Source organism: Haematobia irritans, chromosome 3 (assembly GCF_050003625.1).
Source record: "Haematobia irritans isolate KBUSLIRL chromosome 3, ASM5000362v1, whole genome shotgun sequence".
NCBI classification, from domain to species: domain Eukaryota; kingdom Metazoa; phylum Arthropoda; class Insecta; order Diptera; family Muscidae; genus Haematobia; species Haematobia irritans.
The window spans coordinates 123742721-123756248 of NC_134399.1; the positions used below are offsets into that span (position 1 = coordinate 123742721).

Genomic DNA, 13528 nt, shown 5'->3' on the forward strand with positions numbered 1-13528 from the left:
AATCCAAAAATGTCGAAAAAATTTCATTAATTGAATCTCAAAATTTGTAATACAATTTAGTTCAATTCAATTCATACACAGAAAAAAATTTCCGTAGTTAAACTAACGCTAAATTTAACTCATTTTTGTTGGAAAAAATTATTTGCTTGTAGTTGAATTTTATTAATCTTACTTTTTTTAAATATGTTTAAAAAATTTTATGAACTAAACGTGAGTATAAAGTTCAATGACCGTACATATAAGTTCAATATGAATTAAAACAAATGAACGTACGATTCCCAAAAATAGTAAGAATGAACTACTTTATGGTTAAAATGGTCATGATTTGGCGCCAATGATTTTCTTCTTAACTTTTAGTTAATTTTTTCTTCTATGAGATGATGTAATTTCGTGAACTGCAGTTAAAAAGTACAACAGGGCATTAAAATTTCCTGGTTTTAACATCGCTTTGTGGAAATCTCAAAATGTGGAGTAAAATTTAGTTAAATTTTCGTGCATGGTAGTTCATTCACTTTTTTTTCGGTGTAGATCATTTTTCCCATAATGTAGTTTACTTTTTTTTGTTTGTTTACTTAAAAAACAACTTGGAAAGTAATTAAAACAGAGAAGAGACAATCAGTGGTTCGTTTATTAAATAAAGAGGCTTTTTATATATCACAAAAAAAAAACTTTAGTAATTTTGTATACAAATTTCTTTAATATTATTTAATTTTTATTTTGTCGCTTGTTCTCGTTTTCATCGAAATTATTGTTTAAGTTCAAATGCCGTTTTTTTAGCTTTGTTCAGTCATATAATCATTTTCAAGTGTAACCCCTCCGTTAGGATTTGTCTATGCCTTTTTCTGCCTTTCGGTACGAAAATAAGGACATTTTCTAACGTCAAATGTCATCAACCCCCGCCTTTCGGCATCCAAGCTTTTTGTCATTCTCTTTGAGACTCTCTCGCTTCTACGAAGGTAAATATTGTTTGACGAACAATAATTTATTAAATAAAGCCCATACATTTTGGTTCAAATTCTAAACCAGTGCCTTTTTATTTCTTTTCTACTTTTATGCCACGCATTCATTGGTCCATTCGAGCCGAATAATTATTGGAAAGTATTAATTCGGTGTTTTTTATTTCTTCTTCGAAGGCAAAGGCTACGCCAATCAACAACAACAACAAACGATCGACGATCACCATCCTCTACGAGGCATTTTCAATTTATTGCACATAAATATAATTATATTATCAACAACCAAGGTATGTACTTTCAGTGATAATTAAAAAGTGAGCATATCCTTCGGTGTGAATATAAATAAAAACAGAAATAAACACTCGCCTACGGTCGCTTTACAACTCGTATTTTATATCGGTTGTACATTAAATCTCTACGAGAAAAAATTAAATTATCCGTCGGTCTTTAATACCCGGTTACATTCTCATTAAAGTGTTGAAAAGTGCGTTTAATTCCACTTTATTTTCGTCCAAATATTCTACGTCAAAGTTGAATTCAATTTCGCTGTATTTCTCCATTTGATTACATTCATATTGGTGTGTTTTTTTCTTTTGGTTTTTTGATCTTCGATCGGCATAGAAAAAACAAAAACAATTGCATTGGTTGTAAGCATTGGTTTGCCAATAGGCATCAATAGTAAAGTGTTATACAGTTGCCGTTCAACTTGCTATACACACGTACGCACACAGGTGTTACATCCAACATACGTTCGAACTGCATACACGTTGGTTTATTAGCGTGGGTCGCTTACGGCGCGAAATTATAAAAATAATTTTTTGCAAGTTCAATTGAGGAAAGTATTTATTGTTGATTCCTACGGATATCGGTCGTTTACTATTATCGTTCGTGTTACGTGGTAGTGTACCCTACGGTCGGTCGATATAAACAATAAAATAACAGTATTTATTATATATTATATTATCGTAATACTGACATATTTGAGTTTCCACGAAACTTTTTTATTTTTTATATTATTGTTGGACCTTACTGTTTCGTAGTGTGCATCTTACAGTCCATGCACCCTACAATCGGTCAAGTTGACATTTTACAATTTAAAGTTCACGACTTTTCATTGTCTTGTAATTTTTCCATTTGGCAAGTGATATTCACGATACACTTGCACAAATTTTGTGTATCTACGTACACTGGGAGAAATTTTGGATAATATATACACTGAGAGAAACTCTCTCGTAATATATAAAGTTTTCAATTTTTTCGATAATTCGCCACGCAAAAATTATTCTTTGTATTCTACGATACACTGAAAATATTTTTTGTATTCACGATACACTTGCAAAAATCTTTTGGAACACAGGGTACACTGGAAAAATATTGTAATATTTTCCAAATAAAGATTTTGCATATATTTCGCCACGCGAAAAAGGGTTTCTTGTATTTACGATACACTTGAAGAAACTTTACGTGTTTTCATACACTTGGAGAAATTTTTCGCCAATTTTTACAAAAAGTTAAAATACTTATACTTTACATTACAGAGCTAATTTTAGCTGGTATTTCCAATACACTGTAAGGAAATTGGTGTATCGACGATACACTGTAAAAAATTGGTTGTACTCCGTACACTGTGAGAAAGTTTCGGATCTCATTTTTTGTGTTTTTGTGGTAATCACGTTACCTTACTCACATTTTTAGTACTTTCGGTACACTGCGAAAAATATTGTGTGTTGACGATACAACTTTCGCATACACTGAGAGGAATAACTGCGTTTTCATTTGTTCGACGACAAATCGAAGTAGCTTTTTGAACCGATTTATACTCTTTTCGAGAGTTTTGGACATCACGTGTCAATTTTTTCGCCCTTTAAGTTTGACAGTACTTGGTCATAATGACTACTACACCACTGACTGCTTTCACAAGAGCAACTGACGCAGTAGTCCGATTTGAAACGAAGTTTCACAGTTTGCGAGACGATGATTTAACCGCCTATAGACTAGAATGTCATGGTTCCGAGGCTAAGTCGTTGTGGGAAAAAGTTAAGAGCTTATTCGACGAATGTCTTGACTTTGTGTCCACACAGAGCAACGCAACCGAGGCAGTCGCCGCTGCTGACAGCAAATATGACGTGGCTTATAATTGTTATCTGAATGTTATGGAATCAATTCAACGTAAATTGGATGCACTACGTGCACCATCTAAGCATTCTGCTAAATCGCCTCGGTTGGAGGACCAAACATCTCTTTTGAATGTTTCTCATAGGTCCGATGACTCACACAGTTCTTCCGTTAGCTCTAGGGGAGACAATAGTTCCTCCCATAGTCTCAATCTACCGCCTTGTGATATAGATGTTTTTGACGGCGATTTTCTCAATTGGCCAACATTTAGAGATTTCTTCACAGCGGTATACATTAACAATAGCCGACTTAGCGATATTGAGAAATTGTGTCATTTGCTCAAGAAGACCAGTGGTGAAGCTCGCGAGGTTGTTTCGAAATTTCCGCTCACGCATAGAAGCTTCGCTCTTGCGTGGAAGGCACTAAGGGGTACTTATGATAATACCCGCCTATTGGTGAATCACCAACTCAAATTATTATTCGATTTACCAGTCTTGGAGTCTGAGACCAGTTCAGGACTGAAGAAACTACAACGTGGTATCTCGACATGCATTTCGACAATGTCCATCTACGATGTGGCTACTGACGATTGGGATCCCATCCTCGTCTTTTTATGCCTTCAGAGGTTGCCGAAATGTACTGTTACACTTTGGGAACAGAGTATTAAGGACAAGTCTGCTTTGTCTTCTTGGTCAGATTTGGACTTCTTTCTCACGGAAAGAATCCAGACATTGACATGTCTTCGGGATATCCGCGGCATTGACGCCAGGCCTCCGGCCAACAAAAGAGTTCGTTCGCATTTCACGAATGCGAAAGCACCTCGTTCCCCAACAAGTACGCCTCGTTCCTCCCAGTCCTCTCCTGACAGATTATGCGTTCTCTGTCGACGACAGCATCACCTCAGAACGTGTTCTAGGTTTCATAATCTTTCAGTTCTTGAGAGGATGAATGTGATTAAGCGCCATCAGTGTTGTATGAATTGTCTGTCACGCAGACATGTGACAAATGATTGTCCCAGCGCATATGATTGCGGTAGATGTGGTAGAAGACACCACACTCTTTTGCATAGTGATATGTCGAATAGCCCTAGGACTACTCCGGTCGTTTCCGCACCGGCTACGCGAAATACCGAAGTGGCATCACCGGATGCCGATCAACCTTCTACGTCGACTGGCATTGTTTCTGGGTCGTCGAGTAGACAGGTATTCCATACTTCACGTACTGGAAATGTATTATTAGGGACTGCAATGGTGAATATCGTTCACCAGGGTATCACGTATTCTGCTAGGGCCTTAATAGATCCCGCTTCGGAATCATCCTTTATTACGGAAGGATTGCGGAACCGACTTGGACTGAGTACGTCTTCGACTTCGGCTACAATTTCTGGTGTGAATCAAAGTGTTTCGATCACGTCGAGAGAACTTTGTTCACTTTGCATTGGTACCCCACTAGACGAGTCGCTCCTACTGGAGACTACAGCGTACGTTCTCCCGAACATTTCCGGCAACCTGCCATCTTTTTCTCTAGATCGTGACATTGTGTCTAGTATGCCAAATCTACGTTTGGCTGACCCCAATTTATTTGTTTGTCGTCCTGTTGATCTGCTTTTGGGCGCGGATCTTTATCCGAAAATTGTGTTGGAGGGTACGCGAACGAATATTTTGGGATCATTACTAGCACAAAACACAGTCTTCGGCTGGGTTGTCACGGGTCCTATCCCTTCCTCGAATATTTCTGTCTACACGACTACTGTGGACCTCTCCAAGGAAAATGGTCTTCACGAGACACTTCTCCGCACTTTGGGAACTAGAAGAGCTTCCCCGACGTCCTCTCTTATCTGATTTAGATAAGTTTTGCGAGGAAAATTATAAAACGACATCCCGACGGTATTCTGAGTGAAGATACTCTTCCTCTTGAAAATTATTTCTTCGGACAAATCGGAAAGCAAGGACGGCCTGGCTGACACAATTTCTTCGAAATTAGGCATCCCTCTTGTGAAAACCATGAATTAAGACGATTCACCACGACTTTGTCCGGGGGTATATACAGTTATACCATATGAGGCCAGTTTAGGTTACGCCTACAAATGAAAATTTGTTATCTGCCTTATCGCCGGTCATCCACCGATAGAAAGACAATTTGACTTCGATTGGTTTTCACTGCCTTGAATGACATTTTTACACGTCGGTCCGACTCAACAATCAGACTTGTTTCTCCTCGTTTTGAGGTGGAGGTTGTATAAATTCGTATACAATTGCGATATCACACAGATGTATACAGACATATATATGTTGACCCGTCCTAGACATTTCTGCATTGAATACAGTTAAGATATTCTCTGCAAAATATTATCCGGAACTTTTAGTTACAGACAGTGACTTGGACAACTTTTGCATTTGGCTGACGACACGGAGAATGGGTTTCCTCTTTATGTACAAGTCCTACGGAAGAGCATGTACGTTGACGACGTATTGACGGGGTACCATAATTTGAATAATGCGTCTGGTTCAAGGGGCAATATACACCATAATTCTGAGCTGTCTTCTCACATAGAGCGCGACGCTATTTTACCACTACTGGTTTTGACAATGGGATTATGTGGAATGCTTTACAGGTCACGCCTTGATGATAACCCACGGTTATATTTACAAACCTGTCTGCTTTTCTACGAAAGCGGTAACTTTACATGCTACTTTTGATTTGTCCACGACATTCTCGACGAGAACTATTACTCCCCACTACGTGGAAATTATGTCGTATTCGCGATGTTCATCCGGGTACTAACGGTCGTCGTTTGTTCAAATGGATTACATCCTTGTCTTTTAGGGAGTTAACATAGGTCTATCTGTCGCGTTATGCTCGCGTCCTCCCTAGTTTTTGTTACGTGAAAAATCTTTGGGTTGATGGCCGCGTTCGAATCGCAATAGATCGGACTACAAGTTGTAAGGCGACCTACGGTTTCTGGTCACCCTGACCATTATGTTAATTTGGTTTTCCGTTCCGAAATCTTTCTATATTTTCATAGATAGAAAACATAGCAAAGATGGCTGCTACCCTTCCAGAGTCTGAGGACGACGTCCCCATGTTGGATGAGGAACGGGAGATTAATTCTAGCATCGCACCCCTTGCCGATGAACATACCATCAGTACGACTACTGATTCTGCCATTCTGGCCGACAATGTTGCAACAGCAACCAATAAAAAACCGTTGACGACGGCTTCTGGGGTTCCTCCAGGAGAATTGTTTGTGGCTTCGCCACCCCATATCACACTTGGGTGTAAGGTAGTCTTCAACTGCCTTCTGACTTTACGAGTCCTCGACACCCGGCTCTTCCGAGTCAAATTTATTTGAAATTTAAAAATCGATCGGGCTTAACGAGTCCATTTACGATCGCGTGCTTGACGAGCACATTTGTAAATATGAATTTGTTTTTGAAAAAATGAAACATGAATTGGAAACCATAACAAGAGAAAAAAAGAATTGAACTAAAATAAAATGCTCATTTTTGTTAACTGAAATGTACATTCTGTATACTTTCACTATTTCCTTATTGAACATGTAAATATTATTTAACTTATTCTTAAATTTTGCAACATGGCTGGATGTTGCAAGGCGGGCGGCAATGTTTAAGTTCAAATGCCGTTTTTTTAGCTTTGTTCAGTCATATAATCATTTTCAAGTGTAACCCCTCCGTTAGGATTTGTCTATGCCTTTTTCTGCCTTTCGGTACGAAAATAAGGACATTTTCTAACGTCAAATGTCATCAACCCCCGCCTTTCGGCATCCAAGCTTTTTGTCATTCTCTTTGAGACTCTCTCGCTTCTACGAAGGTAAATATTGTTTGACGAACAATAATTTATTAAATAAAGCCCATACATTTTGGTTCAAATTCTAAACCAGTGCCTTTTTATTTCTTTTCTACTTTTATGCCACGCAATCAATTATATTTGTGAGTAAATACAATTTGTTTTTGTTAGTATTAGAATTTCATAATTTGCATTAATATATTCTATATTTTTTTGTTGGCACTATGTGATGTTTTTATTTTTCTTTTCTCTTTTTTCACTCATAAGAACTATTATTTAAGTTCGATATTTTTGATATGTGAGCATCTGGTTTGTGTTGGTATCACATTTTCTTTTCTAAATTAAATTTTTTTCTAATTTTTGGTTTATTTTATTCTATTCCACAACTGTAGGGAATTTTTTGTATGCATACACTGTTATTAGTTGATTGCCACCTTAATTCTCCATCATAATTTATTTATAATCATCAAACACTCTTTTAAAGATTTTTATTTAAAAGAAGGGAAAAAACACAAAACACGAATTAAAAAAAAAAACATCAATGATCGTTGCTAGTACCGTTTATCGACCGCTTTTTTACCGGTTACTCGCCACGGAGTGCGTAGACCCGTTTGCTATTTTCAAATCTCTTTTTTCAAGTTCAAAATACCGAGAGTTGTTCTATTGCATGTTTTAATGTATGCTGCCCGTGTGTGCGTGTGTGAGTTTGTGTGAATGGTTATGAGTTTGTTTTTTTTAATTCACCAAAGTCTAAGAATTGAAACTCCAAAAACGAGTTATTATTATAAACCTTTTGCCACAAACGACGTTGATTGACTGTTAAATTTTGCACTAAACTTCAAAGAAAATTACAATTACAAACAGATGGATGGACGGACAGACAGACATAATACTACATACACACAGACACTCTCTCTGGGTAGAAAGAACCGAATGAACAAACGAGTGAGCGAGCTAACTGACTGCCAGAAAGACAGTCATACAGTGATATAGACAAAACCGAAAGACAATCGGACAGACGAATGCAGTATGCAGTTTGAGACTAAAATTCGCTTGCATTTATCGACGTCGACAACAACAACAACCGTAATAACAAAGAGAAATGCAACCACCCGGTTTATATGAAAAGCGCAACAACACCGCTATACCAGTTCCCATTGTCTGTCAGTAGGTGCTCTCACATTATTAATAGATCTGTTTTTGTTTTTGTTTCTGTTTCATTCATAATTTTCTAGTTTTGTCTCTCACTCTTGTATCTTGCAATACCTTGATACACAGCGGGAATTCATATAATTCCCCCACTTTCTATATACCAACAAATACATATGTATATATGTACACCCAGAAAAAAGTACTTTCGAAAATAAATAAAAAAATTTCATCAATTTAGCCATTTTGTTTACATTGATTTCTTCTTAACTAAAATCAGTTTTCCTCAAATTTAGTAAAAATTCCTATAACGACGATAAATCTGACCATACCGTGACGATAAATCTGACCGATACACACTACATTCGGCACACTTACCCAGCAAAAAAGCGTCACCAAAAAAGTAATGAAAATGTTCTTTTTGGATCCGGAAGTGGTGTGCAAAATTGACGCAGAAGCGATGAAATTAACATGGGCTTGTCATAGGACGGAAGTCCTCCATTTCAACAGCCTATGCACTGAATTTCTTTAGATGTAATCCGAATTCAATGTTTTGGATGTAAATTAAAAAAAATCTGTGATATTTTGTTAAAAAAATAATTTGTATAATTTTTTTATAATTTTCAACGCTTGTCTGAAACGTTTGACCTCAAATATTTTCAAAAATGCACAATTTTTTCAGATTGTATTTAGCATTTTTTTTTTGACAAAATTTCACTAATTTGTACCATTTTATGAATTCTTAAACTGTTTTTAACCAATTTGAAACAAAAAAGTTAAAATTACCTATTAAAAATATGAAAAATGTATGTTATAAAAAATTGAATGAAAATAACTTCCTGTGTAGTTAAAATAAAGAACATGATTTGGAGTACATCTTCTGGAAGTGTTTTTAAAGTTGTGCCTTTGGAAGAACTTCCAAATTTTTTTTGCTGGGTATTTATAGACTCAAAATACCTCTAGGTTTTGAATTTCTGATAAATCTGATAAAAAATAGCCGTTTCTAGAAGCCCAAATAGTCAAAAAGTCAAATCAGAAGATCGGGCTTTATGGGGCTATATCAAAATATGGACCAAATCACACCATACTTGGCACACTTATTTATGCACCCAAAATACCTGTCGATTTTCAAATTCAGGCAAATCGGATAAAAATTGCGGTGTTATATCAAAATCTGAACCAATATTGCTCATCTTCGAACTTGACCTCACTGCAGACAAAAGACGAGTTTGTGCAAAGTTTCACCTCGATAGCTTCATTATTGAAGGCTGTAGCGTGATTGCAACATACAGACGGGCTTTGTTATATAGTTTTAGAATTTCTGCCTGGTCAAACATATTGTACCCCATTGCCATCCTATGATCCGAAATGTGAAGGCCATATGTTATCGAAATCCGATGATAAGTAATTCCAAAATATAGCAGTTTGTAACCAACAAAATAATCGTGTTAGCCGAAAATTTATATCTTAAATTGGCCAACAATTTATATCTTCAACGCCGATGGTAATAACGGTCAATAGTCGCTCTCCGTTCGAATTCATTGGGGTCAAAATAAAGACAGTATTGAAGACGTGCCACGACAAACATTTCGGCCGAAGACCATCGCACTCAGCCCGCTTCAACCAAGAATGGCTTAAAAAGGAAGTTCGTCGGTTTTCTGCCGCACAATGGCCCCCAAAATCTCCGAATATCACTCCGATGGACTTTTGCGCCTATATGTAAGATTTCTTCAGTGGGAGTCACCGTGGTGCATTGGTTTACATGTCCGCCTTGCATATAAAGGGTCATGGGTTCAATCGCAGTTTCGAACAAGCACCAAAATTTTGTAAGCGGTGGATTGTTGTCTTCCTACTGGTGACTCCTCTGAGTGTATCAAACTTCTCTAAAGTGGTTTCACCGTAACGTGCTCACGGTTTTCACTCGTGTCAAAAATAATCTACTAAAATTTGAAAAAAAATGTATCAAAACTCTATCAAATTTAAAAAATCTTAGTTTGAAGTCTTCAAATTTAAAAAATCTTAGTTTGAAGTCTTTGATATTAGCGACAATTTCTTGGGTGTATTTATTTCTATAGAAAATTTTGTCAACATTTTATTTCTATAGAAAATTTTGTCAAAATTTTATTTCTATAGAAAATTTTCTCAAAATTGTATTTATATAGAAAATTTTGTCAAAATTTTATTTCTTTAGAAAATTTTCTCAAAATTTTATTTCTATAGAAAATGTTGTCATAATTTTATTTCTATAGAAAAAATTGTCAAAATTTTAGAAAATTTTGTCAAAAATTTATTTCTATAGAATATTTGGTCCTATTTTTATTTCTATTGTCAAAATTTTATTTCCGTAGAAAATTTTGTCAAAATTTTATTTCTATAAAAAATTTGGTCATATTTTATTTCTATAGAAAATTTTGTCAAAATTTTATTTCTATAGAAAATTTTGTTAATTTTTTTTTCTATAGATAATATTGATAATTGTATTTCTATAGAAAATTTTGTCAAAATTGTATTTCTATAGACAAGTTTGTCAAAACTTTATTTCCATAGAAAATTTTGTCAAAATTTTATTTCTATAGAAAATTTTGTCAAAATTTTATTTCTATAGAAAATTTTGATAAAATTTTATTTCTATAGAAAATTTTGTCAAAGATTTTATTATGTGAAAATTATTATTATATTTAATTTAGTACTGGAAATAGACAAACTATTAAAAAATAGATTATTATTATGATATATTTCCTTTGGGAAATTCACAACCCGAAGGGATTTATTCATTTGCTTTTATGTTGGAGTCTAATTTAATTTTGATATATTTGTGGTGATAACATAACAACCTTTAAAAATCAATTTCAATCATATAAAAATTATTAATAAATCACTTATATTAGAAAAAAGATAAGATTGAAAGAAAGTTAAAGAACTGTGTCTCCAAAGAGGTTAACAAACTTTTGGGTATATTTAATGCATACAATAAAAAAATGCATACTGACATGGGAAAAACGCTTCTATTATTTCTGTTAAATTTAATATCAATGAACGTAGAGTGTTTAATATAAACGTCATGACATTTTGTTCTTTCTATTGAAAATTTTGACAACATTTTATATCTATAGAAAATTTTGTCAAAACTTTATTTATATAGAAAATGTTGTCCAAATTTATTTCTATAGAAAATTTTGTCAAAATTTTATTTCTATAGAAAATTTTGTCAAAAGTTTATTTACATAGAAAATGTTGTCAACATTTTACTTCTATAGAAAATGTTGTCCAAATTTTATTTCTATAGAAAATGTTGTCAACATTTTATTTCTATAGAATATTTGGTCCTATTTTTATTTCTATTGTCAAAATTGTATTTCTGTAGAGAATTTTTTCAAAATTTTAGTTATATATAAAAATTTTGTCAAAATTTTAGTTATATATAAAATTTTTGACAAAATTTTAGTTATATATAAAATTTTTGTCAAAATTTTATTTCTATAGAAAATTTTGTCTAAATTTTATTTCTATAGAAAATTTTGTCAAAATTTTATTATTATAGAAAATTTTGTCAAACTTTTATATCTATAGAAAATTTTGTCAAAATTCTATTTCCATAGAAAATTTTGTCAAAATTTTATTTCCATAGAAAATTTTGTCAAAATGTTATTTCTATAAAAAATTTTGTTAAAATGTTATTTCTATAGAAAATTATGTCAAAATTTTATTTCTATAGGAAATTTTGTGAAAATTATTATTATATTTAATTTAGTACTGTAGATAGGCACATTATTAAAAAAAATAGATTATGATATCTTCTAGGGATAATTCACGACTTCTATAGAACATTTTTTCAAAATTATATTTCCATAAAAAACGTTGTCCAAATTTTATTTCTATAGAAAATTTTGTCAAAATTATAATTCTATAGAAAAGTTTGTCAAAATTTTAATTCTATAGAAAATTTTGTCAAAATTATAATTCTATAGAAAAGTTTGTCAAAATTTTAATTCTATAGAAAAGTTTGTCAAAATTTTATTTCTATAGAAAAGCTTGTCAAAATTTTATTTCTATAGAAAATTTTGTCAAAATTTTATTTCTATAGAAAATTTTCTTAAAATTTTACTTCTATAGAAAATTTTGTCACAATTTTATTTCTATAGAAATTTTTTTAAAAATTTTATTTCTATAGAAAATTTTGTCAAAATTTTATTTCTATAGAAAATTTTGTCAAAATTTTATTTCATTAGAAAATTTTGTCAAAATTTTATTTCTATTGAAAATTTTGTCAAAATTTTATTTCTATAGAAAATTTTGTCAAAATTTTATTTCTATAGAAAATGTTTCTTTAGAAAATTTTGTCAAAATTTTATTTCTATAGAAAATGTTGTCAAAATTGTATTTCTATAGAAAATTGTGTCAAAATTTTATTTCCATAGAAAATGTTCTCAAAATTATATTTCTATAGAAATTTTTGTAAAAATTTTAATTCTATACAAAAGTTTGTCCTAATTTAATTTCTATAGAAAATTTTGTCAAAATTTTAATTCTGTAGAAAAGTTTGTCAAAATTTTATTTCTATAGAAAAGTTTGTCAAAATTTTATTTCTATAGAAAATTTTGTCAAAATTTTATTTCGAAAGAAAATTTTGTCAAAATTTTATTTCTATAGAAAATTTTGTCAAAATTTTATTTCTATAGAAAATTTTGTAAAAATTTTATTTCTATAGAAAATTTTGTCACAATTTTATTTCTATAGAATGCTTGGTCCTAATTTTATTTCTATAAAAAGGTTTGTCAAAATTTTATTTCTATAGAAAATTTTCTAAAAAATTTATTTCCATAGAAAATGTTGTCAAAATTTTACTTCTATAGAAAATTTTGTCAAAATTTTATTTCCATAGAAAATTTTGTTAAAATTTTATTTCCATAGAAAATGTTGTCAAAATTTTATTTCTATAGAAAATTTTGACAAAATTGTATTTCTATAGAAAATTTTGTCAAAATTTTATTTCTATAGAAAATTTTATAAAAATGTTTTTTGCTATAGAAAGTTTTGTCAAAATTTTATTTCTATAGAAAATTTTATAATTTTTTTTTCTATTGAAAATTTTGATAAAATTTTATTTCCATCGAAAATTTGTCAAAATTTTATTTCCATAGAAAATTTTGTCAAAATTTTATTTCTATAGAAAATTTTTCAAAATTTTATTTCTATAGAAAATGTCATAATTTTATTTCTATAGAAAATTTTGTAAAAATTTTATTTCTATAGAAAATTTTGTCAAAATTTTATTTCTATAGAAAATTTTGTCAAAATTTTATTGCTATAGAAAATTTTGTCAAAATTTTATTTCTATAGAAAATGTTGTCAAAATTTTATTTCATTAGAAAATTTTGTTAACATTTTATTTCCATAAAAAATGTTGTCAAAATTTTATTTCTATAGAAAATTTTGTTAAAATTTTATTTCCATAGAAAATTTTGTCAAAATTTTATTTCTATAGAAAAATTTCTTAAAAT

At 31.8% G+C, this 13528-nt stretch overlaps 2 protein-coding genes across 4 annotated transcripts in view; one reads left to right on the forward strand and one right to left on the reverse strand.

Moving 5' to 3' along the window:
• Positions 1 to 13528, reverse strand: part of LOC142228861 (uncharacterized) — a 116893-nt gene that overhangs the window by 43151 nt on the left and 60214 nt on the right. Inside the window, exon 1 of one of the 3 annotated variants that reach the window (XM_075299391.1) lies at positions 7437 to 7661. The exons of the other annotated variants lie outside the window; for them this stretch is intronic. The gene's annotated coding sequence lies outside the window, so the exon portion shown is untranslated. Of the gene's footprint in view, positions 1 to 7436; positions 7662 to 13528 lie in introns of those variants that run through there. 3 annotated transcript variants of the gene reach the window in all.
• On the forward strand, positions 884 to 6968 carry LOC142231169 (uncharacterized). The gene is made up of 3 exons (XM_075301787.1): positions 884 to 956; positions 1134 to 1243; positions 6097 to 6968. The coding sequence occupies exons 1-3, from the start codon at positions 884 to 886 to the stop codon at positions 6421 to 6423; spliced, it is 510 nt and encodes a 169-aa protein (XP_075157902.1). The 3' UTR covers positions 6424 to 6968.

Excerpts from the sequence above, each read along its gene's own strand:
- LOC142231169 (XM_075301787.1), top strand. The coding sequence starts at position 884 with ATGTCATCAACCCCCGCCTTTCGGCATCCAAGCTTTTTGTCATTCTCT. Across the intron at positions 957-1,133 it reads ACTCTCTCGCTTCTACGAAG|GCAAAGGCTACGCCAATCAA; the intron begins GTAAATATTGTT and ends TCTTCTTCGAAG. Across the intron at positions 1,244-6,096 it reads TTATATTATCAACAACCAAG|ATAGAAAACATAGCAAAGAT; the intron begins GTATGTACTTTC and ends ATATTTTCATAG.